Source organism: Schistocerca gregaria, chromosome X, assembly GCF_023897955.1.
Source record: "Schistocerca gregaria isolate iqSchGreg1 chromosome X, iqSchGreg1.2, whole genome shotgun sequence".
Classification (NCBI taxonomy): Eukaryota; Metazoa; Arthropoda; class Insecta; order Orthoptera; family Acrididae; genus Schistocerca; species Schistocerca gregaria.
The window spans coordinates 659563153-659589508 of record NC_064931.1 but is presented as its reverse complement, the minus strand read 5'-3'; the positions used below and the strand labels follow the sequence as shown (position 1 = coordinate 659589508).

At 38.2% G+C, this 26356-nt stretch overlaps 1 protein-coding gene across 2 annotated transcripts in view; it reads left to right on the top strand.

Annotated features, from left to right (window-relative positions):
- LOC126299198 (uncharacterized) overlaps nt 1-26356 on the top strand; it is a 256140-nt gene that overhangs the window by 131185 nt on the left and 98599 nt on the right. For both annotated transcript variants that reach the window (XM_049990979.1, XM_049990980.1), the window contains exon 5: nt 15015-15145. In XM_049990979.1, the coding sequence (XP_049846936.1) occupies nt 15015-15145 (131 nt within the window). The remainder of the gene's footprint in view (nt 1-15014; nt 15146-26356) is intronic.

Here is a 26356-nt window from a genome sequence, read left to right as displayed (position 1 = left end):
ATATACACAAGAAAACTTGAGGGCACTACAGTGGAATCTTTCGGAATACCACATGTAGTAGATAAAGACTGATGTCAACATAGGACACTTTCGAACTGACACCCTTTGTTTTGTTTTAGAAAGATATGACTTGAATCTTCTGTAGAATTTCCTGTGACACTACAATATCTGTACTTGTTATACTTCAAAGGATTTGCGATTTATTCATTCAGATATCTTTGATAGATGATAGAATGTATCTGTAGCCTGTAGTTTAGTGCTAAATTAATTATGTACATTCTCACTTCATATATTAATCGTTTTGACAATATCAAAAATCTTTAGAAGTCAAGACTGTGACTTGGTCAATAAGATATTTGCGATCAAATCATTAATAAGTGACTTATATGATAACTTTTCAAACATTTTGAGAACACGAAGGGGAAGGGCCCTAAGATGCCAGTGCTTCCCTTTGCGTTGGCTTAAACTCAGCATATTTCTGTAAATTAGGGAATGTTCCATTGAAATATGGTTTATTGCACAAGTAGCATAAGATGTTATTAAACTCTGAAGGCCACTGTTTAATTAACTTAATTCATATTTTATCATAAACAGTGAACTTTTCTGATTTTAAAAATTTTATGGTAGTCATCACTTCTTTCGGTGTAGTGTGGGCTGTATTCATGTTACTGAAATTATTTGTAAAGGATGTTATCAAATATCCCAAGTCAATGTATACTGATCCTCAAAGCCTTATATGATTAATTATTGATATAAATTGCTTATTAAAGATCTTTTCATCACACTGGACCAGTTTACATATTATCATCAACCCTTAGAGCTCTTTACTCATATTCGTGTTTAGTTCTACCTGTCTCCTACTTCATATACAGGGTGTTTAAAAAATGACCGGTATATTTGAAACGGCAATAAAAACTAAACGAGCAGCGATAGAAATACACTGTTTTTTGCAATATGCTTGGGACAACAGTACATTTTCAGGCAGACAAACTTTCGAAATTACAGTAGTTACAATTTTCAACAACAGATGGCGCTGCAAGTGATGTGAAAGATATAGAAGACAACGCAATATGTGGGTGCGCCATTCTGTACGTCGTCTTTCTGCTGTAAGCGTGTGCTGTTCACAACGTGCAAGTGTGCTGTGGACAACATGGTTTATTCCTTAGAACAGAGGATTTTTCTGGTGTTGGAATTCAACCGCCTAGAACACAGTGGTGTTGCAACAAGACGAAGCTTTCAATGGAGGTTTAATGTAACCAAAGGACCGAAAAGCGATACAATAAAGGATCTGTTTGAAAAATTTCAACGGACTGGGAACGTGACGGATGAACGTGCTGGAAAGGTAGGGCGACCGCGTACGGCAACCACAGAGGGCAACACACAGCTAGTGCAGCAGGTGATCCAACAGCGGCCTCGGGTTTCCGTTCGCTGTGTTGCAGCTGCGGTCCAAATGACGCCAACGTCCACGTATCGTCTCATGCGCCAGAGTTTACACCTCTATCCATACAAAATTCAAACGCGGTAACCCCTCAGCGCCGCTACCATTGCTGCACGAGAGACATTCACTAACGATATAGTGCACAGGATTGATGACGGCGATATGCATGTGGGCAGCATTTGGTTTACTGACGAAGCTTATTTTTACATGGACGGCTTCGTCAATAAACAGAACTGGCACATATGGGGAACTGAAAAGCCCCATGTTGCAGTCCCATCGTCCCTGCATCCTCAAAAAGTACTGGTCTGGGCCGCCATTTCTTCCAAAGGAATCATTGGCCCATTTTTCAGATCCGAAACGATTACTTCATCACGCTATCTGGACATTCTTCGTGAATTTGTGGCGGTACAAACTGCCTTAGACGACACTGCGAACACCTCGTGGTTTATGCAAGAAGGTGCCCGGCCACATCGCATGGCCGACGTCTTTAATTTCCTGAATGAATTTTTCGATGATCATGTGATTGCTTTGGGCTATTCAAAACATACAGGAGGCGGCGTGGATTGGACTCCCTATTTGCCAGCCATGAACACCTGTGACTTCTTTCTGTGGGGACACTTGAAAGACCAGGTGTACCGCTAGAATCCAGAAACAATGGAACAGCTGAAGCAGTACATCTCATCTGCAATGTGAAGCCATTCCGCCAGACATGTTGTCAAAGGTTTTGGGTAATTTCATTCAGAGACTACGCCATATTATTGCTATGCATGGTGGATATGTGGAAAATATCGTACTACAGAGTTTCCCAGACCGCAGCGCCATCTGTTGTTGACAATTGTAACTACTGTAATTTCGAAAGTTTGTCTGCCTGAAAATGTACTGTTGTCCCAAGCATATTGCAACAAACGGTGTATTTCTATCACTGCTCGTTTAGTTTGTATTGCCGTTTCAAATATACCAGTCATTTTTGAAACACCCTGTATGTTCCATATTATTTTGTTGCCTCATATGACTGCCCTCTTGTAAGGTATTTGCTGTAATGTCTGGATTACTTTCCTTGATATTATGTGGTGTTTGCTGTCATTGGAGGTATAAAAAACTGTTTGAGGAATACAGACTGGAGAGAGTATACAATTCACCTGGGATAAATGAAAAATATAACTGATTCTCTAATACAGCCATAGGTCACATCAAAAACTGCTGCCCTAACAAAGTGACCAAAGCAAATAGATTAAATGTTTCAAAACCTTGGATTACAAATGGAATAAAAGCATCATCCAAAAAAACAGAAGACTGTACTTAATGTCAAGGGAAAATGATGACTACAGAGCTAAATCACATTACAAATTATATTGTAAAATTCTAAACAAAGTAATGAAACCCTCAAAATGTATTTATTTTCAAGAAAAAATAAATGCCTTTTATAACAAGATAAAAACTATATGGAACATAGTAATTAGTGAAACAGGAAAAACTAATCAGGTAAATGAGGAAATTATGTTAAATGTAAATAATGGATTGATTAGAGATACCTCCAAAATTGCAGGCACTTTCAACAACTTTTTCCTTTCAATAGCAGACAACTTAGGTTTGAATAGTTCCTCAGAAGACAGCTTAAAATATTTAAAAAATGCATTTCCACAGAAGTTCGACAAAATTCGACTATATCCTACCTCACCAAAAGAGATATCTAATATTATTAGCTCTCTTAAAATTAAATGTTCCAGTGGTTATGATGAAATCAGCACTACCATAATTAAATGTTGCTCCTCAGAACGTTGTGACATACTGAGTTACTCATGTAATGAATCCCTCCATAGTGGTACTTTTCCAGATAGGCTTAAATATGCTATTGCCAAACCATTCTTCAAAAAAGGAGACAAATCATCAGTGGAAAACTTCCGTTCCATTTTATTATTGCCAATATTTGCAAAATGTTTGAAAGAGTTATGTAGAATAGACTTTATAAACACCTAGAACAGAAAAATATTCTCATTCACAATTAGTTCGGATCTCGGAAAGGATTGTCAACTGATCGAGTTATATTCACTTTTACAGATGATATGTTAGAATCAATAAATCAAAAGTTATTACCACTTGGAGCCTTGGAATATTCTGTGATCTGGCTACAGCTTTTGATTGTGTTAAGCATGATCTCCTTATACAAAAGTTAAAATATTATGGGATAACAGGAGTAGCAGGCTCATGGTTCTCATCCTATCTTTTTAATAGAAAACAGTGTGTGTCTGTATCATGCCTACCACATAACAATAGTCATTCAAAATATGAAACCATCAGGCAAGGGGTGCCCCAGGGCTCTATTTTAGGTCTCTTGTTGTTCCTATTATATATTAATGACCTTCCATATGCCGTGTCACAAAATGCAAATTTTGTCTTATATGCAGATGATACAAGTATTGGTATAAAAAACAGTACCCGTGATCTCACTGAGCAATCAGTTAATGAAATATTTGTAAGTATCAATGGGTGGTTCACAGTAAATGGATTGTCACTGAATTTTGACAAGACCTAGTACATACAGTGCAGTACCTCACAAAGAATACCTGACCCTATAATTATAATGTATTCAAACAATGAAATTAAAGCTGTAGACAGTGTCAAATTTCTAGAGCTACAAATTAACACAACCTAAATTGGAAAGCTCACACTCTAGACTTAATGAAACACCTTAGTTCAGTTACATTTTCAGTATGCATTATAGCAGAAATAAGTGATTTAAAAATGAAGAAGTTAGTTTATTCGGCCTACTTCCATTCACTAATGAGATATGGAATCATATTTTGGGGAAACTCCTCTCACAAAGAGAACATTTTCAAAATTAAAAAATGAGTCATTAGAATTATATCTGGTGTCAGTCCTAGATCATCATGCAGAGACATCTTTAAGAAACTTGGTATTCTAACTACTACTTCTCAGTACATATACTCATTGATGTCCTTTGTCATTTTCAACATGTCTGTTTTTACACAAAATAGTGCAAAACATGTTTATAATACCAGAACCGAAAACAAATTGTGTGAGGACTATAAAAGCTTAACATTAGTACAAAAGGGAGTTAGATTAGATTAGTACTTGTTCCATAGATCATGACTACAACACTTCGTAATGATGTGGAATGTGTCAGGTTAATAAAAGGTGTCTATACAAGATATTACATTACACAAAATATTACATGACATTTAATTTTTTTTTTTTTTTTGGAGGGGGGTGGGGAGGGGTTGGGGAAATTACCCACTTACTATATTCAAAAATTCATCTAATGAGTAGAAGCAGTTGCCATTAAGAAATTCTTTTAATTTCCTTTTAAATGCTATATGTCAAATACATGGGTACTCATGTATTCAATAACTTACCAGAGCATATCAAAGGTCTTGTAAGTGATAAAGATTGCTTTCAGAGTGAATTAAAGAACTTCCTGTTGGCCAACTTCTTCTACTCCATCGATGAATATCTTCACAAGGAATATAGTTCATAGTTCTGTCTGCATTAGAATTGTACAATATCCATGTATCTGAGTAAAAAAGTGTCTAAAAAAAACTTTGACTCTTTCCACATCCCAGAGACTCCTCTCCAAGAGATCCATGGAGAATGATAAATGTAATCTACAGCATGAGAACTGTCCCTGAATGAGATACAGTTTGCTTTTTGTAGTACAAAATAATTTTCCTTTGTTCCTTGAGTAATCCATATTTTTGTAGACTGTTGTCTAATAAGAGCTATTTTTTGGGAAAACAGTTTTCAAATAAGGAGGGTACATTATTAATAAACGTGTTTTTCATTTGTGTCATCAGGATTGTAACATATCTCTAATTCCTGTCTTCGTCAAGTTTCCTAAAATATGCAGTTTTTGTCCCATTAACTTTCCCCCTAAACTCATATTTCAGTTTTCAGCAAGTTTTTGGTTAGACTGTGTGTTGTGTTCCATCTTGCCTAGAAAGGACTGTAACTCTTTCAAGGACATGGGCTACATTTATTAATCTACATCCTCTACATGTTATTGAATGATTCTCATTTAGTAGTCTGATCTTCTCCCAGGCTGAAGCCTGGCTATTTTTTAAAAGCTACTCTGGCAACCAGATTTTTGCAATGTAGTGAATGAGGGGTACACATTCCATAAAGTCTCGTACTCTGTAGTAACTGTTAAATGACATCATCTAAATTGTTGGTACAAAATGAATGAGCTGGAAAAACTGCCCTAAAAACAATGGAATATTGTCACCTTGAAACTACTATCAAGTTCAGATCCAAAGGATAGGTCATCAATGAAGTACAAGACATAATATTGAAAGCACATTTATTACTGACATCAGTGTACAGCCAGAGCAAAATGGAATAGAACTCCAGCATGTCTAGTGCAACTATTTATACAAATACCAAATATTCTACAATTTTCAAGAATTACAAACACAAGATTTTTAAGGACCTGAATTTGCATTAGAACTGCCCCTATTCGAGAATTGCTAGTATCAGTGTGGAGTTCTGTCTCGGCTCTCTAATCCTACAATGTTAGGACTGGAGAAGATGTTAGTGCCTCCTTAAGGACATAAAACCTTTTTTAAATCCTTTTTCAGGAAAATACGGCATCTCCTCTGATAGTTCTTGCAAGGTACATGCCTAGGTACTGAAGTCCTTTATATATCACTGGTAATATGAGCACATTCTGAGAAAACTTCTTGTGTCATGAATGTGACTAGGAGTTGGAAAATCTGTGATCACTCTTATTTTCTTTGGATGGGGATGGCCTCCATCATCATTCACTAGATACCCCAAGATTTTAATTTCTTGGGTGGTGAAGAGGCATCGTTTTGAGTCAGGCAGATACCTGTAGTCTGGACCCATTTCAGGATGCTTGTCAGGCAGCTTGAAGTTTCTTCAAATGTCTTTGGAAAGACTAACAGTGTCATCCAGATAGCAAAGACATGTTGTCCATTTAAGGTTTCAAAGCAGGTTTTCCATCGTAAGTTTGAAGATGGCTGGAACATTCTACAGTCCAAACAATATAACTTTCAACTTGTAGAGGCCATCAGGTGTTATGAAGGTAGTCTTTCCCCTGTCAGCTTGTCAACATTGATTTTCCAGTAGCTTGTCGGCATGTCCATAGTTGAAAAATACTTTGCTCCTTTCAGGCAGTCTAGCTTGTCATCAATGCATGTCAGTGGATAGGTAACTTCCTTTGTGAGTTTTTTCTGTCACTGGTAGTCAGTGCAGAAATGCCATGTTCCATCCTTCTTCTTTACAAGTACCACAATAGACATCCAAGGACTCCCTGAAGGTTCAGTGATGTTATCTTGCAGCATGTTCACCATTTCCTCATGGATTACCCATTATTCAGCTAGAGACACTTTGTATGAGTGTTGGCTAATTGATGGATGATCCTTAGGTTTGAAATGGTATTTTGCTATGATCCGCTTGGTCTATCTCTTCTCCTCTCCAAATCTGAAAGCATTCAGAAATTGACCCAGAACAGTTGTCACATACTGATGTTACTCCTTGGTCACACCAGATCATGTTGCCAGTTTGATAGAAGCTTCTTCCCCTGTGTTGTCTGTAGTGGTAGCAGAAAAATCTATCATTCCTGATTGAAACAGAGTCCCAGTAGGATTACAATAGCTTCTTTATTGTCCTTCCAAAAACCAAATAACTGTTTGTCACAATTTGTAATTACAAATTAACTTTGCTTCTTCTGCCCTTCCAACCAAAATCCAATTCTGTGATTTGGCTCCAACTAACTCTCTGTAGCCAGAACTAATCACTGAAATCACCAACACTTGAAGAGCTGTTTTCCAATTCAGAAGCCTACTTCTCAGTGTTACACTGTTGTCCATGATGACACATCAATGAAAGCTTAATTGCAAGCAGTTGGTGCATGAATCGGTGATCACTCATCAATGGGAGCTGCCTACAGTGGTCCCTGGGGTTCCTTAAATAGCAATTCTCCAAGAAGAGACATGCTGCCTCTAGTGACTCATAACCCATGTAGGCATGATCTTGCAATGCAGCCAGCAACCTCTTGCTGTTGGCTGGTGAAGTACCTGGTGGTCCGTAGCTCACATTGCACCTTGTGGCAGTCTGGAGGTATACTTGAAAAGCCTAAATGGTTGCTACAGACAATGTGAGCATTGCTTTCTGTGACTAGTGCATTATAGCCATCATGCATGTTGTGGCTGGTGACCCTGGGCACCATAGCAGCTGTCTCCTCCACTGATGCGCTCAGGCAACGGTAGGCCCCAGAGGCCTCAACATGTTGGAGTCTCCAGAATCCTGAGGGGAAGAAGCAGATTGATCTCCATTGGCATGGGATGACAGTCATGGTGAGCAGTGTCTGACCTCAGGAGGTCCTGTACTGGGTCAGTGGCAGATGGTGCTAAGAGTGCCTCATCCTGGGTATCTGCAGCAGATGGAGTTAGGGCATCTATCCATAGCCTAGATCCATAACAGGCCCTGACTTGATTGGTATGCCTGCAGCAGTAGCCTCCTCGCAGGACCTGGACTTTAACTATCTCCCACCCAATCAAATTGAGGATGAAGGCAGGCTGCCACCACAGCCACTTGTTCATATGTCCCCACCCACAATGGATCCTGTGGAAAAAACCCTTGCCATTCATTAATCGTAGATGGTAAGGAACTGTTCTGGGTGTACACCAGGGATAATTGTGATCTGTGAGGGTGGCCATGTAGTTTTTCTGCCAGTGAGGAACTGTCCTGAGGAGATGCACAGTATGAAGAAAGGAAGAACATCATGACATCTTCAATGGAGTGGCATTGAGTTAATTTTTCCATTTGGATCTCGGAGATGTGTACTAAACATTTGGTCAGACCATTAGAGGCAGGCACACTGGACTCGCATTTGGGAGAATGATGATTCAAACCTGCATCCAACCATCCTGATTTAGGGTTTCTGTGATTCCCTAAATTGCTTCAGGCAACTACTGGGATGGTTCTTGTGAAACAGCACAGCCGATTCCTTCCCCATTCTTCCCTAACCCAATGAGACTGATGACCTCACTGTTTGGTCCCCTCCACCAAATCAACCAACCAACCATTCAAGGCAGGGTGAAATGGAGCCATGTGGATTAATGAAATGCCATTTGAGGTTCTGGAATTTCGCTAACATAAATTGGAGGCCATCAGTCACCAAGGCCCTTGAGAGCAAATAAGTGTGCCAGCACCTTGATCATCAATGCTGAATTTGTGAGCTGCATGTGAAACACAGAGGGGAATCTACTGCTCGCATCTACATCCAGGGGCCACATAGAGCTGAGGAATGGATTGGCAAAATCCAAATGGGTCATGGAAAATACCAATGTGTGTGTGTGTGTGTGTGTGTGTGTGTGTGTGTGTGTCTGTGGTTGTGTGTCTGTGGTTGTGTGTGTGTGTGTGTGTGTGTGTGTGTTGGAGAGGGTGTGGGGGCACTTGCTTGCTTTGACATGTGCGACACTCCTTCACCATCCTGACAATATCTGCATTGATACAACTCCAGTAGGCATATTGCCTGGCAAGACACTTCGTCAAAATCACTCCCCAGTGACTGTCATGGAGCAACTGAAGAACCTTATGCTGTAAGGCCCTGCAAATGAGCACCTGAGGGAATCCATGGCACCCTGTGTCAAAATAATGCCATATAAGGATGAAAACTTGGGTCGCATGGTCCAGAACACTTGGAGGCCTGGGTGTGTGAGATGTTTCTTGTTGTTCACTATGTGTTGTCCCATGAGGCATGCATCAATTGGGAGATGGCCATGATGTTGGCAGTGTCAACATCTACATGCAGACATACTAGCAGCTCCTAATCAGATTCCAGATCAAAACTGACAGGCAATTGCTGTTGGAAGTCAGCATAGCCATATGAAGTGTTAGGGCAATATGGGCAATATTGGATATCATAGGCATATCCTGAGAGAAACAGAGCCCGCCTTTGCAGCCAGCACACTGTGCAGGTCAAAATTGTCACTGAAGACTTGAAAAAATGCAGTAGAGGTTTGAACCTGAAATGATAGCCGTAGATGTAATCATGGAAGTGTTTGATGCCCAAGGTGATGACAACTGTCCCCTTCTCTATTTGCCTGTAGTTCCTCTGTGCTGCCATGAGGGTCTTGGATACAAATGTGATTGGTTACTTCCCACAATTCTCAATATGGGGACAAAACTGTGCTGATCACAGTCGGAAGTGTTGGCCAATGACACCAGTGGTTTTGTGGGATCATATGCTTTTAGGCAAGTGGGCCAAAGGAAGGCCCATTTCATGTCATGGAATTTGTTATCACATTGAGAAGACCACTTCCAGGGCATGTTATTAAATAGTTCAAATGGCTCTGAGCACTATGGGACCTAACTTCTGTGGTCAGCAGTCCCCTAGAACTTAGAACTACTTAAACCTAACTAACCTAAGGACATCACACACATCCATGCCCGAGGCAGGATTCGAACCTGCGACCGGAGCGGTTGTGCGGTTCCAGACTGTAGCGCCTAGAACTTCTCGGCCACCCCGGCCGGCTACATGTTATTCCAGGGAGAGTGGTGCAGTGGCTCTGCAATGCCTGTAGCATGGAGAATGAACCATCAATGGCAATTCAGCTGACATTAGATAAACTTGAGCTGGGATGTGTCTGTTGGAGTCGCTAATTGTTGGATAACAGACACATGTTGTGGCATAGGCTGTATGTGGGACATGCTGAAGATGTCCCATAAATACTTGACCTGGTGGATGAAAAAAGAACATTTGTCAAGATTACAGCAAAGGTTCACTGCCATGAACAGGGAGAAGAGAATGTCGAGGTTCCAAGCAAGATTGGCGTATTCTTTCCAGTGACCAGAATGTCATTGAGGTAGTTCACTGTCCCCAGGATGTCCTTTAAAGAATTGCTCCAAGTACCTCTGGAAGATCATTGGGGCACTAGTGATGCCGAACAGAAGGAACAATCCAAAAGGAGTGTTTATGACCACAATCTGCCTGTAGTAGTTGTCCAATTGGAACTGGAGTTTTAGTCAACACCATACCCCTGGTGATACACAAAAAATTGTCCTCAAGCTTGGGAATGGGATATGCAGTGACTATGGACTGGATGTTCACAGTGGCCTCGAAGTCACCACAAATGCTGATGGCTCCCGGCAGTTTCTCCACAATCCCACGCATGACTGGAATGGGAATGCCCTCATACTGGAGGTGTTGCAATTCCTGTTGAAGCTTATCTAGAGAACAAACTCAGTGTTGTGGGCCTTAAAAATTTTTGAGACTGGAGTGGGTAATGGGGATATGTGCCTGGAACCCTGAAACCCCCACCTACTGCTTCTGGAACACTGGTCTAAATTTAGCCAAGAGGTCGGTGGTGTAGAGGCAGAGGTCCAGGGCATGGACTGTTTCAGAGATGTCATGGATCTTGAGGGCCAAGGCATGGTATAAGTCTAGGTCAAGCAAGTTAGATACCCCAGGGCCGCAACCACCAGAATCCTAGCTGGAATTACCATGGTGCCATGGTGGAGCCTTGCCTGGAAGCATCCTGCCACAGAGTTGAAGTCATTACCAAAACTAGGTAAATTTGTCATGAAGGGGCACAGCAGAGGAAACTCAATGGCTTGGTACGTAACACAGTTGATTATTGTAGCTGATGACCCAGTGTCAATCTGAAAGGTGACTGGTTTGTGTGGAGTGACAAATCACAGTACACAATGTGGTGATCCGATGGCAAGGTGTGGGTATGGGGAATGCCGGTGAACGTCATCTGCCAGCATGTGTAGTGCCAACAGTAAAATTGGGAGGTGGTGGTGTTATGGTGTGGTCATGTTTTTCATGGAGGGGGCTTGCTGCACCCCTTGTTGTTTTGCATGGCACTATCACAGAACAGGCATACAATGATGTTTTAAGCATCATCTTGCTTCCGACTGTTGAAGAGTGATTTGGGGATTGCGATTGCATCTTTCAACACGATCAAGCACCTGTTCATAAATAACCGCCTGTGACGGAGTGGTTACCTCACAATAACATCCTTGTAATGGACTGGCCTACACAGGGTCGTGACCTGAATTCTATAGAACACCTTTGGTATGTTTTGGAATGCCGACTTCATGCCAAGCCTCACTTACTGACATTGATACCTCTGTTCAGCACAGCACTCTGTGAAGAATGGGCTGACATTCCCCAAGAAACATTGCAGCACCTGACTAAATGTATACCTGCGAGAGTGGAAGCTGTAATCAAGGCTAAGGGTGGGCCAACACCATATTGAATTCCAGCATTACTGATGGAGGGCGTCACGAACTTGTAAGTCATTTTCAACCAGGTGTCCAGATACTTTTGATCACATAGTGTACGTGGTATGTGGAACACATTTTGATCAGTTCAAAACAACACCCATCATCACTGCTAAATCTGTCTTATTATTCTTAATTGAAGGAGAGTCACAGTTGGAGTATAAAAGCTTCTTTCTTATCCTTTTGAAAACCAAATAACTGTTTATCACAATTTATAATTACAAAATAACTCTGTGTCTTCTGTGGTTCCAACCAAAATACAGTTCTGTGGATTTGGCGCCAACTAACTCCCTAGATTGAAATATAAAATGTGGGTCTTTTCTGGAAAAAATAATCACAGGTGATGAGACTTGCTGTTATCTATACGAACTACCATTAAATGACAAAGTGCAGAAATTCACATGAAGGGTCAGTGCTTTGATGAGATAATCAACACTCAAAGCTAATGTCATGTACAAGATGAACAACAAAGGACTTTTACGACAGTTTCACATAGTTGCATGAACACTCTGTGCTTTGTACTTGGGCTGGGGGGGGGGGGGGGGGGCACAACGTAGACCACCTGAAGCATTAAAACCACCATCTTCACTTTCCTCTATTTTTATTAATCTAGTCACAAAACTTTTTAAACTCATGAGTTATGTGCGGTATTTTCCTCCATTTTTATTGTTCAGTGGAGATTAATGCCTTTTGTGAGGACCTTGAAGTCAGTTTCAATGTTTGTTGAATGGTTTAGTTTTCCTAGTTGTGGTTACCTGCAGAGACAAATTGAGGAGAATTCTCCCAAAACTTGACAAATGCTACAGATACAGTTTTTCCTAAAATGGGTTTTTCATTTTCATCTAGATATGTATGTTTGAGCATTTGAATTTTTACATGACTACTGGATCTCACTGACATTAATGAATTGCAGCTTTCTTCTTTTCTTTGTTTACCATATTTTGTTTTGGTAAAAGGGTGGATGTTGGTACTGTTGGATGGCATGGTTTCTTTCATCTCATGATGTCAACTTGTACTGGATCTCCAGAATACATATCACACATTTATAATTTTCTTTACTTTCCTGTGTGAGATGAACATGCTGGCTGTTCATTTTGAATGGTAGCTTGGATTTTAATACTTTTTGTGCACTATCTTTTAGATTTTTAATGGTCCACTCTATGTTTAGAACTTTGAGAAGACTATGCTGTTCTAAAATATCATAATAGTTTTAGGAGACAAGATGCTTTCTTTTTTTCCTGTAAGACTTCTCAATTCTACCAAACATTTGGTCTGGATGCATGTAGCTATGGCCACGAACAGGAATGAAGTGATCAATATTATTGAATTTTGTGCTTTTTCCTGAGAATGATGTAAGCATCACCATCATACAGTTATTTTTGTTTTGGATGCTGCAAGTATCTGAGAATATATGAATAACATTGGTGCCATCATTTGGTTGCTTATATCTAAACCAGAAAGAAAGTCCAAGAAGGCTGAAGTGAGTGGATTGCATCCTCTTGAAGATTCTGTCTCCAACTAGATGTAGAAAACTGTGATTTCCTTTTCTTGCTCCATAGTAAGCAGCATGATGCACAGATTGTGTAACAACACAATGTATGTACTATACATAGAAAACCTCACTGACTGATAGTTTTAGAATAGGCTGGTTTTGCTGCATGTCAAAGCAAAACTGAGTGACAGTTGGATTCTCTTGCTTCGTTCTGTTATAAACTGCTTTTCAAGAGTTTTATATAATCTGTGTCTAGTTCATAGTTCATTCTTGTTCTGCAGATACCTTTCTGCTTTTATTTACATTAAACCAATCTTATAACGGGGTCAAACAGAAACTTATCTTGATCCATTTTATCTAATAATGTCACATGAAGATGAAAGCGAGAAATACCTTCATAGCAAAGTTCAGCAGCTTTCCACTTATTCATTGCTTTAGCTTTTGAAGGTGAAACCTCAAGTCCGTGATTTAATGATAGATTCCTTTTTACAATTTTTGCTTTGCACTTTAGGTTGATGTAAGCTCTTCTCGAATTGGGATTGTCTCCCACTGGAACATTCTTTGGCCCATATGACATTTTCAGAATCCACTCTGCTTCCACTTGCAATAATTCTTCATAGATATACATGTGAGCATCAGGTGAATAACTGTCTACACATAAGCTGCAGGTGTTCCAATGACAATGAAGTCTGCATACAACACTATTCCTGCCAAGTAACTTCACTTATAGCAGCCAGTATACTACAGTATTGTTAACTGCTTGTTGGGGAAAGAAAGCTGAGGTACTAGAGGGTAATTATGTCGCATTTGTTGACTTTTGCTTTAACCATAAGAATGCATATGTAATGTTTTGCTAAAGCTTTGTGATTTGGAATGTTCATATGCACAGCAGTAGTTGACTTTTGCTAAAACTTGGTTCAGTGATTGATGTAATTCATGCAATTAATATGCCCAACGCAATTTTGAATTTTTTGCATACAGTGAATTTTGAAAAAATGCTCCTCAGTTGTGCACAGTTACTTTTTAATGCACTGATGTGCTCAATATATCTGACATTCAGATTTATGTGTATTTGTTTTATTAGCATGAATAACACATTAAATGATAGATGTTTGATAGATTAAATTGTATTGTGGACTTGCTGTTGGTCCCATTTTTGACAGTTTTGCTTATATGCTTTTTGACAACTCAGATCCTCTACTATTTCTTAAACTATTGTTGTTGCTTTTTACAAGGACACCAGAGTGATATCAAACCAATAGCATTATGTAGGGTACCTAGTGCCTCCCTATCCTGTTGTCAATAGCATGTTCTGTTGTTGATCATTTGTGATCCATTCACATCTATGAATCATACTGTCACACAAGGCAGAAGGAATCCTTGCTTGGTCCATGTGCTTTGACATTTCTGGTAGAAATCTATTGACTGGTTAAAAGTATCTCTTTGCATGGGAGTTAATATGTTATTGCACATCATAGAAAAACTGATTCTGGGACAATGTTGTCAACAAAGTTTTGTAGCACATCAACAGTTTATGCTTAAATATCTTAATTTGTGCACATTGTGTAGTTCTAAATTATTTGCCCACAATTCACTCAATTTTGTAAAGTCATAGTACTGTTTTTGTGGAACTCAAGAGTCTTTGAGGTATTTCATCACCACCAAAATTCAGGAGTCAGTAACTGAATGTGAAAGCTTCTTTATACAGTTGATTTTTGTGCTTCATAAACATTATATCTGACAGTCCATTATGATTTAATTGGGGATATGTTTTATGAACTAAGTGCTATGTTTTGAACATAATTTGTCTTCCAGGTGAATGAATCTGAGAGAGAGAGAACTATAAGCGAACTTGAACATCGGCGTACATCCCAGAACTACCATCGTGCAGAGATGCATGTCCAGCAGCTCCAGAAAGAACTGAAAAGAGCTATAGCAAAGTCAAGGTATTTTGAGCATGATCTATCAACTCTATACTGCATGAGCATTGAATGTGATACTTTTTCTTAAAAAAAAAGTCCCTTTCTCTGTAGATGTAAATGACAGAGTTAGTATAACTAGTTTTAGAAAGTGAATTTGCACTATTGCCTAACAGTATGACATGCATTTTCATCTTAGGAAATAATTTTTTTATAATAGTCATTAAACAAGCATGTGCCACAGGAAGTATGCTAGTTATCTGCATATAAGTTGCTGTAAATAAATTTTTAACAGAGTGCCAAAGTCTGTAAATGTGCCAGTGTATTGAGACATCAGTGAAAGTGTCTTCAGATTTAATAGTTTTTTGATTTTAGACATTCAGAGAAATCAGGTCTAATACAATGAATGAGTGAAGACTTCCTGCTACAACAAGGACCATTTAAAACATTATTTGACTGTTGCCACTCAGTGCACACAATATTTTATCAGTCAGTGTTCTTGCATTCATTGTCAAATCCATAATACCAATGAAACCACACTTTCACCATTAGTTGTCACAATATTAATTTTTGTGATCAGTTTGTTAATACCATAATTCAGTTTTTTCACTGAAATGGATTTTGAAATTGTCCGTTCCTATTTTTCTGGGCACAATTTCGTGCTTGTTTTGGCAGAAAAACATAGAGCAAGTGATTCCAATTATCAAGTATGATTATGCTGACTGCTAGATGTCAACAAGCAAGTACTATGGAAATCACGTAAATGATTATTGTTGAAATGTTGGGCCTGGAAAACTTGAAGGTCGCAGAGTTGACCTGTGACCAGCACGGAAAGATGTAGGTGTTCATTTTTTCGCATGCTGTTTGACACAGGAATAATAGAGAATTACTGAGAAGGTGGTTTGATGAACCCTCTGTCAGGCACTTAAGTGTACTTGCAGAGTAGCCATGTAGATGTAGATGTTGATGTAGACTGAATCCTAAGTGCACCATAGAATATTTTGGTGTGCCTTTAACTTAACCCACACCTCTCAACAATTTGAAAATTCAACAGAAAAGACATGTGGTTTGGATTCCACATTAAACATTGTTAAACTTTTGTATTTATTTTATGATTTGATGTGACAAGAATTTGAAAACATTTCAGGATTACTTCAGGCTTCTTGCTGTGAGCATTTTCAGTTTTTGTAACTGCAGTATAATTAAAGAGAAACAATCTCACAACAGAATTTAGGACATCTATACTGATATTTGAACTACTGACATCTCTTGTACATACTGTGTTTGTCACATATCCATTTTGCCAAAGACCACAAAGCTAATACTACATAGGCCCTCCTTTTTCCTGAAAGAAAAAGTTGCATGTGGCAACTTTATAATGAGGCATGAGTTTTGATATTATGGTATGACCAACCATACTGTGTACAGTGAAGTCTTCAATGTTGATATTGGAGGAGCTAGTGCATTTTACATATTTTTCAGTGGTTGGAGTTGCTAGCTAGAGATTCACAGCTCCCAAGTTTAATTATCAACTCACATCAGTATATGTTATATAATATTTATTGAATCTTCCAGAATGATTCAATTCAGCCAATGAAACGGATAAACAAGGCCACTTGCCATTTGGACATGATAGTGAAAGACACTGAATGACTGACAGGCTCATAAACAAGATTGAAATGCTAACTAAGCTCTATTACAGTGCCCATCATTGGAGCTGAAACACTCACACACACACACACACACACACACACACACACACACACACACAGAGAGAGAGAGAGAGAGAGAGAGAGAGAGAGAGAGAAAGGGGGAGGGGGGGCTACATTCTTCTGGTACTGCTGTGGGTGAAGGTCTGAAAAGAGTTGTATCATGGTAGCCTCTGTGTGAGGAACAAGGTGGAGGGAAGGGAAAGGAACAAACAAAACGAAGGGACAGTGATTGTTAAATTATGACTTTTCTGCATAGGATTTAACGAGGGCTGAGAATCTGATTCATATATAATAGTATAGTGTAACAGTTGCAAATAAAACTATAATGTTATTAAGCTTGATAGATTGTTTTCTATAAGTGATTATGAGGTCATTAGAGATGGAGTACAGCCTTGAAATGGGGAATAAATCTGGTGTGTGTGTGTGTGGGGGGGGGGGGGGGGGGTTAGTATGTTAGCTGCAGAGAATGATGTTGTGGTCACCTAGAATAAGTGAAGAAACTTGACAGAAGCAACCATAAGTAACACTGGCCTTGGTTCTACCGTGGCACCAGACCCTATCTAAGCTACTATAGGGATTGCCAGCAATTGAAAGCGCGTGTCTCACATTTCCCTAAAACATATGGTAGCAGTTCAGCTTCCAGTTGCCTTATTCCACATGATTGCTATTGACATCTTGTGTAGGTTCCTAAAGTTGCCAGTCAGGAATGGTCAGACTGTAGTGTGCACTAAGTTATTTACCCACTATCCCTTACCAAGTGTCAAGGCTGAGTAAATTGCTGCATACTTTGTGGGAGACATAATTCTGAAACAGAGAGCCTCATGTGTGATGAAGATCTGAGATTATGGTAAAGTGTTATAGTCTAAACCAGTGTCTGAAGTAAATAAATACATAAATAAATTTCATATTGCAGCACCATGAACAGTGAGGCAACTGCACACCCTCAAAAAACTGTCCTCATGGATCATGAGGTGGGTGTGGGTGTTTTCTTCATGTATGCTTACAATGAATAGAGGGACTAGGCTCTGATACTGCTTGTTATAATACATCTTACCATGTTTCTGTTTTAACCAGATAGTAGCTGGAATGACTGCATCAAAGAAGTTTATCAGCCAAAACTCGAGTGATTTTCTGCTATGAAAAAAGAGAAAGAGAGATAGATTTTGTTTTTGAGTGCACAGATACTCAGGAGAACTGATGAAAAAAGTTTATAAAAATCTCATGCACATGAATAACAATTCCAATCACTAGAATGAGATTTTCACTCTGCAGCAGAGTGTGCGCTGATATGAAACTTCCTGGCAGATTAAAACTGTTTGCTGGACCGAGACTCGAACTCGGAACCTTTGCCTTTTGCAGGCAAATGCTCTACCATCTGAGCTACCCAAGCACGACTCACGCCCCGTCCTGACAGCTTTACTTCTACCCCCAGGCTGTGGCTAAGCCATGTCTCTGCAATATTCTTTCTTCAAGGAGTGCTAGTTCTGCTAGGTTTGCAGGAGAGCTTCTGTGAAGTTTGGAAGGTAGGAGACGAGATACTGGCAGAAGTAAAGCTGTCAGGATGGGGCGTAAGTTGTGCTTGGGTAGCTCAGATGGTAAAGCACTTGCTCGCGAAAGGCAAAGGTTCCGAGTTCGAGCCTCGGTCCAGCACACAGTTTTAATTCCACTCACTGTCCAAAGCAGAAGAGATAAGAGGGCGAGTAATTAAGGCATTAAAAAACAGGGATAAGAGGATCTGTACTGGGAGGAAAAACTGAATAATTTAAAAATTGTATTTAAAAGAAGTGATCACATTGATGAACAGATGAATAAGGAACTGCACCCCAACAAATCTGAAACTTCTGATGAAAAACAATCACCTTAAAGTGAAAATTTTTTCCCATCCATAAAAAATATCACTCATTTTATGATCAGTCTATTATGAAGACATGGTATTGACACAGTATTCAAACCTTAAATGAAAGTGCAGGGTTACTTGAAACCCACTAACAGTCTGCCATTCTCTATTAGTTACAGCAGGGCTATACTGAATCTTTTCCCCATGTAGACAGGTTTACCTTGAAACTAACAAGGGTAGGCTACACCATTCAACTTTGTGCACTTTTAGTAGTCCATTAGGACAACATAATGTGCAAGTAGTAAGGCACACTACTTAGGCAATTGTGAGAAAATCGTAAGAAAAGTTTTACTGATCCAATATGTACTGGTGCATTGCGACTATGAGCTCTAAATCGTGATGGTCAAGTGGTAGCATTCAAGCTCCATAATTGGCATGAATTTTTATACTATAATTTGTGATGGTCATTTTCACAAAAAAATCCCATATACACTATTTTTCCACCATACATTGGCAAGGTCTCGCCTTCACCCAAGTCAACTGCTGAATGGGACCTGTCTCTGCATCCACAGGTCAAAGCATCCAGGTGCAAAGAAGCTATTGGTGCATCAGGCATACATGTTCAAGAATACTTAATGCATTTTGTCATTAACTTGATTAAGAATATAATATTTCTTGCAATAATTAAAATTTCTAAACAGCCAAATAACATGAAAATTCATAAAAGTTCTTGTAAATGCACATGTTTGTTTAATTATATAACCTTTCAGATGTCATACATATGAAATAATGTGATAATGTGACAAGCGTTGAAAAAGATATAATTAAAAGAAGAAGGAGGAGGATGAGGAGGAGGAGAATGAGTGGGACTTGATTCAGAGACCCACTGATTATGGAGCTTGAACACTAATCTCTTTACCAATTCCACCTCACACTGAGAGCAGCAATGCACCAGTACATATTTGACATGTAAAATTTTTCTTGTTATTTTCTCAAAATTGTGTATGTAGTATGCCTTACTATTAAAGGGTGCAAAGTTTGAAGTAAATCCATGATCCAAATGTCGATGTGAAAAAAAAGAGCTTCAGCTTCCAATTCAAGGCTTACAAAAGAAAGTGCTGTTTAGGGAACACAAATTAATCAACAGTCGCTGGACATGCATTGTGACCAGCTTACCACTAGGTTCAATTGTCTGAAATTAAATTACTGACTGCATCGAACCATTATCCTACTAGGATGTATTTATTTTTCCAGATTGTGGGATGTTATTTGCACAGGCTATAGAAAATGAAAAATATAAGAACAGCTACAACAGAAAAGGAGGAGGACATAGCTAAACAAATTGTGGCCATAATGTTAAATAAAGCAAATAACAATAGCTCATTGGCCAAATGAGCACCAGCAGACATTTGAATTTGACTTGGCAATCTCTGACACTGTTCAGGTGACAACATGTAACAACAGTAATTGTTCAGCTATGCATAAACAGTTCAACTGTTTTGGCTATCTAGTTCCAAACATTCTTCTCAACTTTCAGATTTTGAAGCAATAAACATTGGAGAATACAAACAACAGTCTCTACGACTGTGGCAGTATCTCCAATAGAAAGTTGCAAAATTAAACTACAGGACTGTAACGTGTGAGAGGTCCATGTCTCATTCACAAAATTTTACCCCTTCTCACTTCATTTCAGCTGAATATATACTTTTTGATTGATGTAACTCTTTTAGGCTCTCTTATACTACTATTGAAAAGGGGGTAGTGAAGTGTTAAGTATGAAGAGTAGCAGTTTTGCTACTTCTGTTGGTGAATTTTATTCAACAGATTGTGAAAAGAAGGATGTGAGAAAAATGCAAATAAAGAATAACAGAGAAGGAAAGTGTGATTGAAATGGTAGTGGGGTTTATGTTCCCTGGTATGTTCAGTCTTAGTTGATCTGAAGAAACATCTAAAATTAGAAAAACAAAACACTTCTTCATTTATAGAAACAACAAGTAAATATAAACATAACAGTAGACTGAGTATTGTGCATTAAAGAATCGGGACTTCTGAATTAATGGAAGCATGAAGTTGCAGATAATAGGTTATATAAAATTTGTAATTATGTTCTCTTTACATTTAAGAACACCAGTATATAATAAAAATGTTTTAAGTACTTCTGGTAATAATAGGAGTTTATCTGTATGTAGGTCCTGATTCAGAATTATTGATAAAAAATCAGAAATTATGTCTCTGTCTACTAGTTTTCCATTTATTTTCAGTTTATGTGAATGTTGTCTGGGCATTTGTGTGCATGTTCTTCTAATCAAAAGTTTAAGTATTTTTAGCAGTGGCATAAACTTTAAATTTGGTGTTCATGCAAATCATAAGGTGGAGTAAATAGAGAAATAAAATAATGTTTTCTTTATTGGTTACCAATAATTTGCTGTATCAGTATTATAACCAGTGCAACACAGATGAAAAAAGTACTGTTTTAGGTAAGAATGATCATACATTTATGGTTACAGATAGCCATATCAAGATGTAAGATCACCAATCTGAACCTAACATATTGTGTAAATACTTTTCTCTGTTCTTTTGGCTTTAAAATATCTTAAGACCATAGTGAGCATAGCTTTTCAAGAACATGAAATTCATTGTAAAAATAATTTTGTTTCTTAATCAGATTTTTTCAGTATCACCTCTTTCCAAATACATATTTTAATGTAGACAAAAATGTGTTTTTTGACAGTATTTATTAATGTAAACTAGGCAGTATTTCTGGACCTTAGACCTGTTAATGTATGGAAATGTCATGTGTTAAACTTTCTGTAAAATTTAATACCATAGACTTTTCTAGTATGAAATTTATTTATAGCATTCTTGTATTTTACATTAGAGTGCATTTTCCACATTGTATAATATAATGTTAAAGAAACTGTCCATCAGTATCGCATGCTGTTGAATCCACAACTTACCTCTTTTGTCCATTTGTGCAATCATCCATGGAAATACTCAGTTGAGCAATGTGATAATGATGGAAAGCAAAACTGAAACATAGATTATTGGAATTCATTTATGATTGAGAAGGTATACCAGATTACATTAAACAAAAAGTTAAGCATCTTGTAAGGTGAAAAATAGCTAGAGCTAACAACCAAAAATTATGTGGGCACAAAAAAAGTAAATGAAAAAACATCTCAAATTTAACAGGGCATCTATTAATGAGATACTCAGAGTTTCAAGCAAATGATAATACAAATATGACAGAATATACTGGACCAAAGGCATCCATTTGGAATTGTTTTCAGGTGGATGTGAAATGACACAATGAAAATATTATAATTAAAACAATTGAAAATATAAGAATATGAGAGTAAAAAATGTAGAAATGTGTTGTGGTTGGCAGGAGAGCCAACACCGTGTTCCTAGAGGAGGCCGAAAGGCACGCGTTTTGGCTCACGCAGGCTGGCGTGAGGTCTGGAACAGGACCAGGAAATTAGAATTTAGAAACAACAGACGTAGCCAGTGGAATACTTAACTTTAATCCATTAATGATGAACGTCGGTCTGGATGGTACATATTTCACAATATCAATAGTAACGTACAATGGCGCCTTGCTAGGTCATTGCAAATAAAGTAGCTGAAGGCTATGCTAACTATCGTCTTGGAAAATGAGAGCGTAGAAGTCAGTGAACCATCACTAGCAAAGTCGGCTGTACAACTGGGGCGAGTGCTAGGAAGTGTCTCTAGACCTGCCGTGTGGCGGCACTCGGTCTGCAATCACTGATAGTGGCGACATGCAGGACCAACATGTACTACAGGACCGCGGCCGATTTAAAGGCTACCACCTAGCAAGTGTGGTGTCTGGCGGTGACACCACAAAATGTATGTTGGATAAACATCATATTTCATCATATGAAATAGCAGATAGTTTAAAAATGTTTGTGCAGCTCAAGAGATGAATCAAAAATACAGATAATCAATAATTAAAATAACAACATTCTGGAAATAATGTCTGTTGAGGCATATAAAACCATTTCAGGCACAAAAACAAAGAAAATGAGTGTGGAGGTGATGGTGTTGCAATAAAAAATGTTTAAAGTTGTAGAGATAGTGATATAAATGTTACGTAATTACTTACAGAATCTCTTAAGAAAGGACTGCTTTCCAAAACTGAAACAATGCTATAAATGTTCCACTCCACAAGAAAGGATGTCAGTACATAAAAGGTACAGAAGTATCAGCTTCCTCTCAGTAATAATAGTAATAACAATAATAATAATAATAGTAATACTTTATTCACCATCAAATGATTAATTTCATATGTATAAAAACTGGTTACAATTCTTGATACATAGCACAATAATACATTCTTCTGAATATGTCATAGATTAACAAAATGATTAAATTAGAAATAAAATGGTTTGCTTAACACTATTTACATATTTTTTCAAAGCACTTCTTATTGTATAAGATATACAACAAGTGAACAGAAGAAATACCAGATTCTATTCAATTGAAGGATCTAACTGGCTTTAGAAGCGGATATAACAATATGGACCTTTTGAAAATCATGAATGAACTTGTAGAATGGTGCAGTGAATGAAGATAACTTCACTGCTGAGGAAACATTTTTCTTAAAAGAGGTTTTGACTCAATTTCAACAGACCTTGTAAGAAAAGGTATTGGTTCAACCTATTTTAATATATAAAGTAATGCTGCAGCTTCAAATAGATATTGGGCAAATTAACAAAGAAGTCACAGAGATAGGTGTTGGATTTTTGTAATTTGGGCAGCTAGACTGCAGAAGAAATAAACAAAAGAGTAAAAACTGTCTGGTGTATCTGCGGTAAAATAAATATGTTTTGAAAACCGAACTTCTGATGTGTCTGAAGTAAAGAGTTAACCATCTGTGTATATTAATGAATTCTTTCTGATGGCAGTGAGGCATACATTTTCAGCATGAAAAACGCTAAAAAACTGAGGGTTGCCAAACTGGCACTGGAGTAGTTTATGCTGGGATTACTAGGAGAGACAGGAGAAGAAACAAATGTGTTAGGAAAGTAACTGGAGTGGAAGATATACTTATACCTGTAATAAGAATGAAATGAAGGTTTATAGGATCTGGATATGGATAGTAAATGGGCCCAGGAAGCTCATTGCAAAACTTCAACCCCTTCAAAGAGTTCAAGATGATGATCTAATTGAAATTTGGTAAATGAAATTAGATTGCATGTAGGACAATGTGGATGTGAGGGGCTGAAGACCTTAATATATGCTAATGTCTGGAGGATGCCTGTATTCACCAGAGGGTGTCAGATGGATAATGGTAATGACTAAGAAATTAGTGTACTGGTAAATCATGTGGCGGACAGTTAGTTAGTTAGTTAGTTAGTTATATTACTTGTTCCATGGATCATGAACACGATTCTTTTGTAATGATGTGGAACGTGTCAAAGTACAAAAGATTCATTTATCCCAAATAATCTTTGTTAGTCTTATATACGGTACAATTGTTAATACTTACTGTATTTCTTTAGCCTATGTCTAAAAATTCATCTATGGAGTAGAAGGAGTTGTCATTCAGGAATTCCCTTAACTTACTTTTGAATGCCGATTGGTTGTCTGTCAGACTTTTGATATTGTTTGGCAAGTGACCAAAAATCTTTGTGGCAGTATAATTCACCCCCTTTTGTGCCAATGTCAAATTCAATGAACGGTAGTGAAGGTCACCCTGTCTCCTAGTATTGTAGCTGTGGACTGTGCTATTAATTCTGAAGTGATCTGGGTTACTAACAACAAATTTCATTAGGCTGTATATATATTGTGAAGCTACTGGCAATATCCCTAATTCTTTAAATAATTGTCTACAAGATGATCTTGGATGAGCCCCAGACATTATTCTGATAACACGTTTTTGTGCAATAAATACGTTATTTCTTAGTGATGAATTGCCCCAAAAGATGATTCCGTAAGAAAGCAATGAATGAAAATATGCATGGTAAGCTAACTTACTGATGTGCTTGTCTCCAAAATTTGCAATGACTCTAATAGCATAGGTAGCTGAGCTCAATCGTTTCAGTAGATTGTCAATGTGTGTCTTCCAGTTTAAATTCTGATCAATAGAGACACCCAGAAATTTTGAACAATCTGCTTTAGCTAAAGATTTTCCCCCACACTCTATATTTATTTCCGGTGTTATGCCTTTCCCTGTACTGAACTGTATGTACAGTGTCTTTTCAAAGTTCAATGAAAGTCCATTTGCGGAAAACCACCTAATAACTCTTTGAAAAACATTATTTGCATTTTCCTCAGCTTATTCTTGCTTTTTAGGCTTGATTACAATACTTGTGTCATCTGCAAAGAGAACCAAGTTTGCATCTTCATGAATATAATTAGGCAAGTCATTAACATATATTAAAAACAATAAAGACCCCAAGACAGAACCCTGTGGTACCCCACTCTTGATACATCCCCAGTCTGAATAATCTGATGCCCTTTGTGTACTATGTGGGTTTACTGTTTCAACCTTCTGCATTCTACCAGTTAAATATGAAGTGAACCATCTGTGTACTGAACCATTCATTCCATAGTACTTCAGCTTATCTAAGAGGATTTCATGATCCACACAATCAAAAGCCTTAGAGAGATCACAGAAAATCCCAATTGGTGATGTTCTACTATCCAGAGCATTTAAAATTTGATCAGTGAAAGCATGTATAGCACTATCTGTTGAAACACCTTTCTGAAAACCGAACTGACATTTTGTTAAAACGTTATTCCCACTGATGTGTAAAGTTACTCTTGTGTACATTACTTTTTCAAACACTTTTGAGAAGGATGTCAGAAGAGAAATAGGACGATAATTGTTGACGTCTGTCTTGTCACCTTTTTTATACAAGGGTTTAACTATGGCATATTTCAATCTGTCAGGAAATATTCCCTGATTCAATGAGCTATTACATATGTGGCTAAGACTTATCAGGTGTGGACAAGATTTTAGTATTCTATTGGAGATACCATCAGTTCCATGTGAGTTTTTATTCTTAAGTGAATTTATTATTTTCTTAATTTCAGACGGTGAGGTGGGTAGGATTTCAATTTCATTTGTTTGCACCGGGAATGCCTCTTTCATATAGACTCAGTCAGTAAATATACAGCACAGTTGTTAGAAGACTAACCATATTTTCAGGCCCAAGACTATATCTTCACTACATTTTAACCCTAAATCCTAAGAACATATATTTTTGCATTCCAACTTATTTACTCGGCACATTTTATACAAATATTTTATATTTGAAGGTTGAGAGAACAATTAATAGGCTTGAAACTTCCTGGCAGATTAAAACTGTGTGCCGGACCAAGACTCGAACTCGGGACCTTTGCCTTCACGGGCAAGTGCTCTACCAACTGAGCTACCCAAGCACTACTCACGTCCTGTCCTCACAGCTTTACTTCTGCCAGTATCTTGATTCCTACCTTCCCCCAGGCTGTGGCTAAGCCATGTCTCCGCAATATCCTTTCTTTCAGGAGTGCTAGTTCTGCAGGGTTTGCGGGAGAGCTTCTGTAAAGTTTGGAAGGTAGGAGATGAGATTATGGCAGAAGTGAAGCTGTGAGGACAGGCTGTGAGTCGTGCTTTGGTAGCTCAGTTGGTAGAGCACTTGCCCGCGAAAGGCAAAGGTCCCAAGTTCGAGTCTTGGTCCTGCA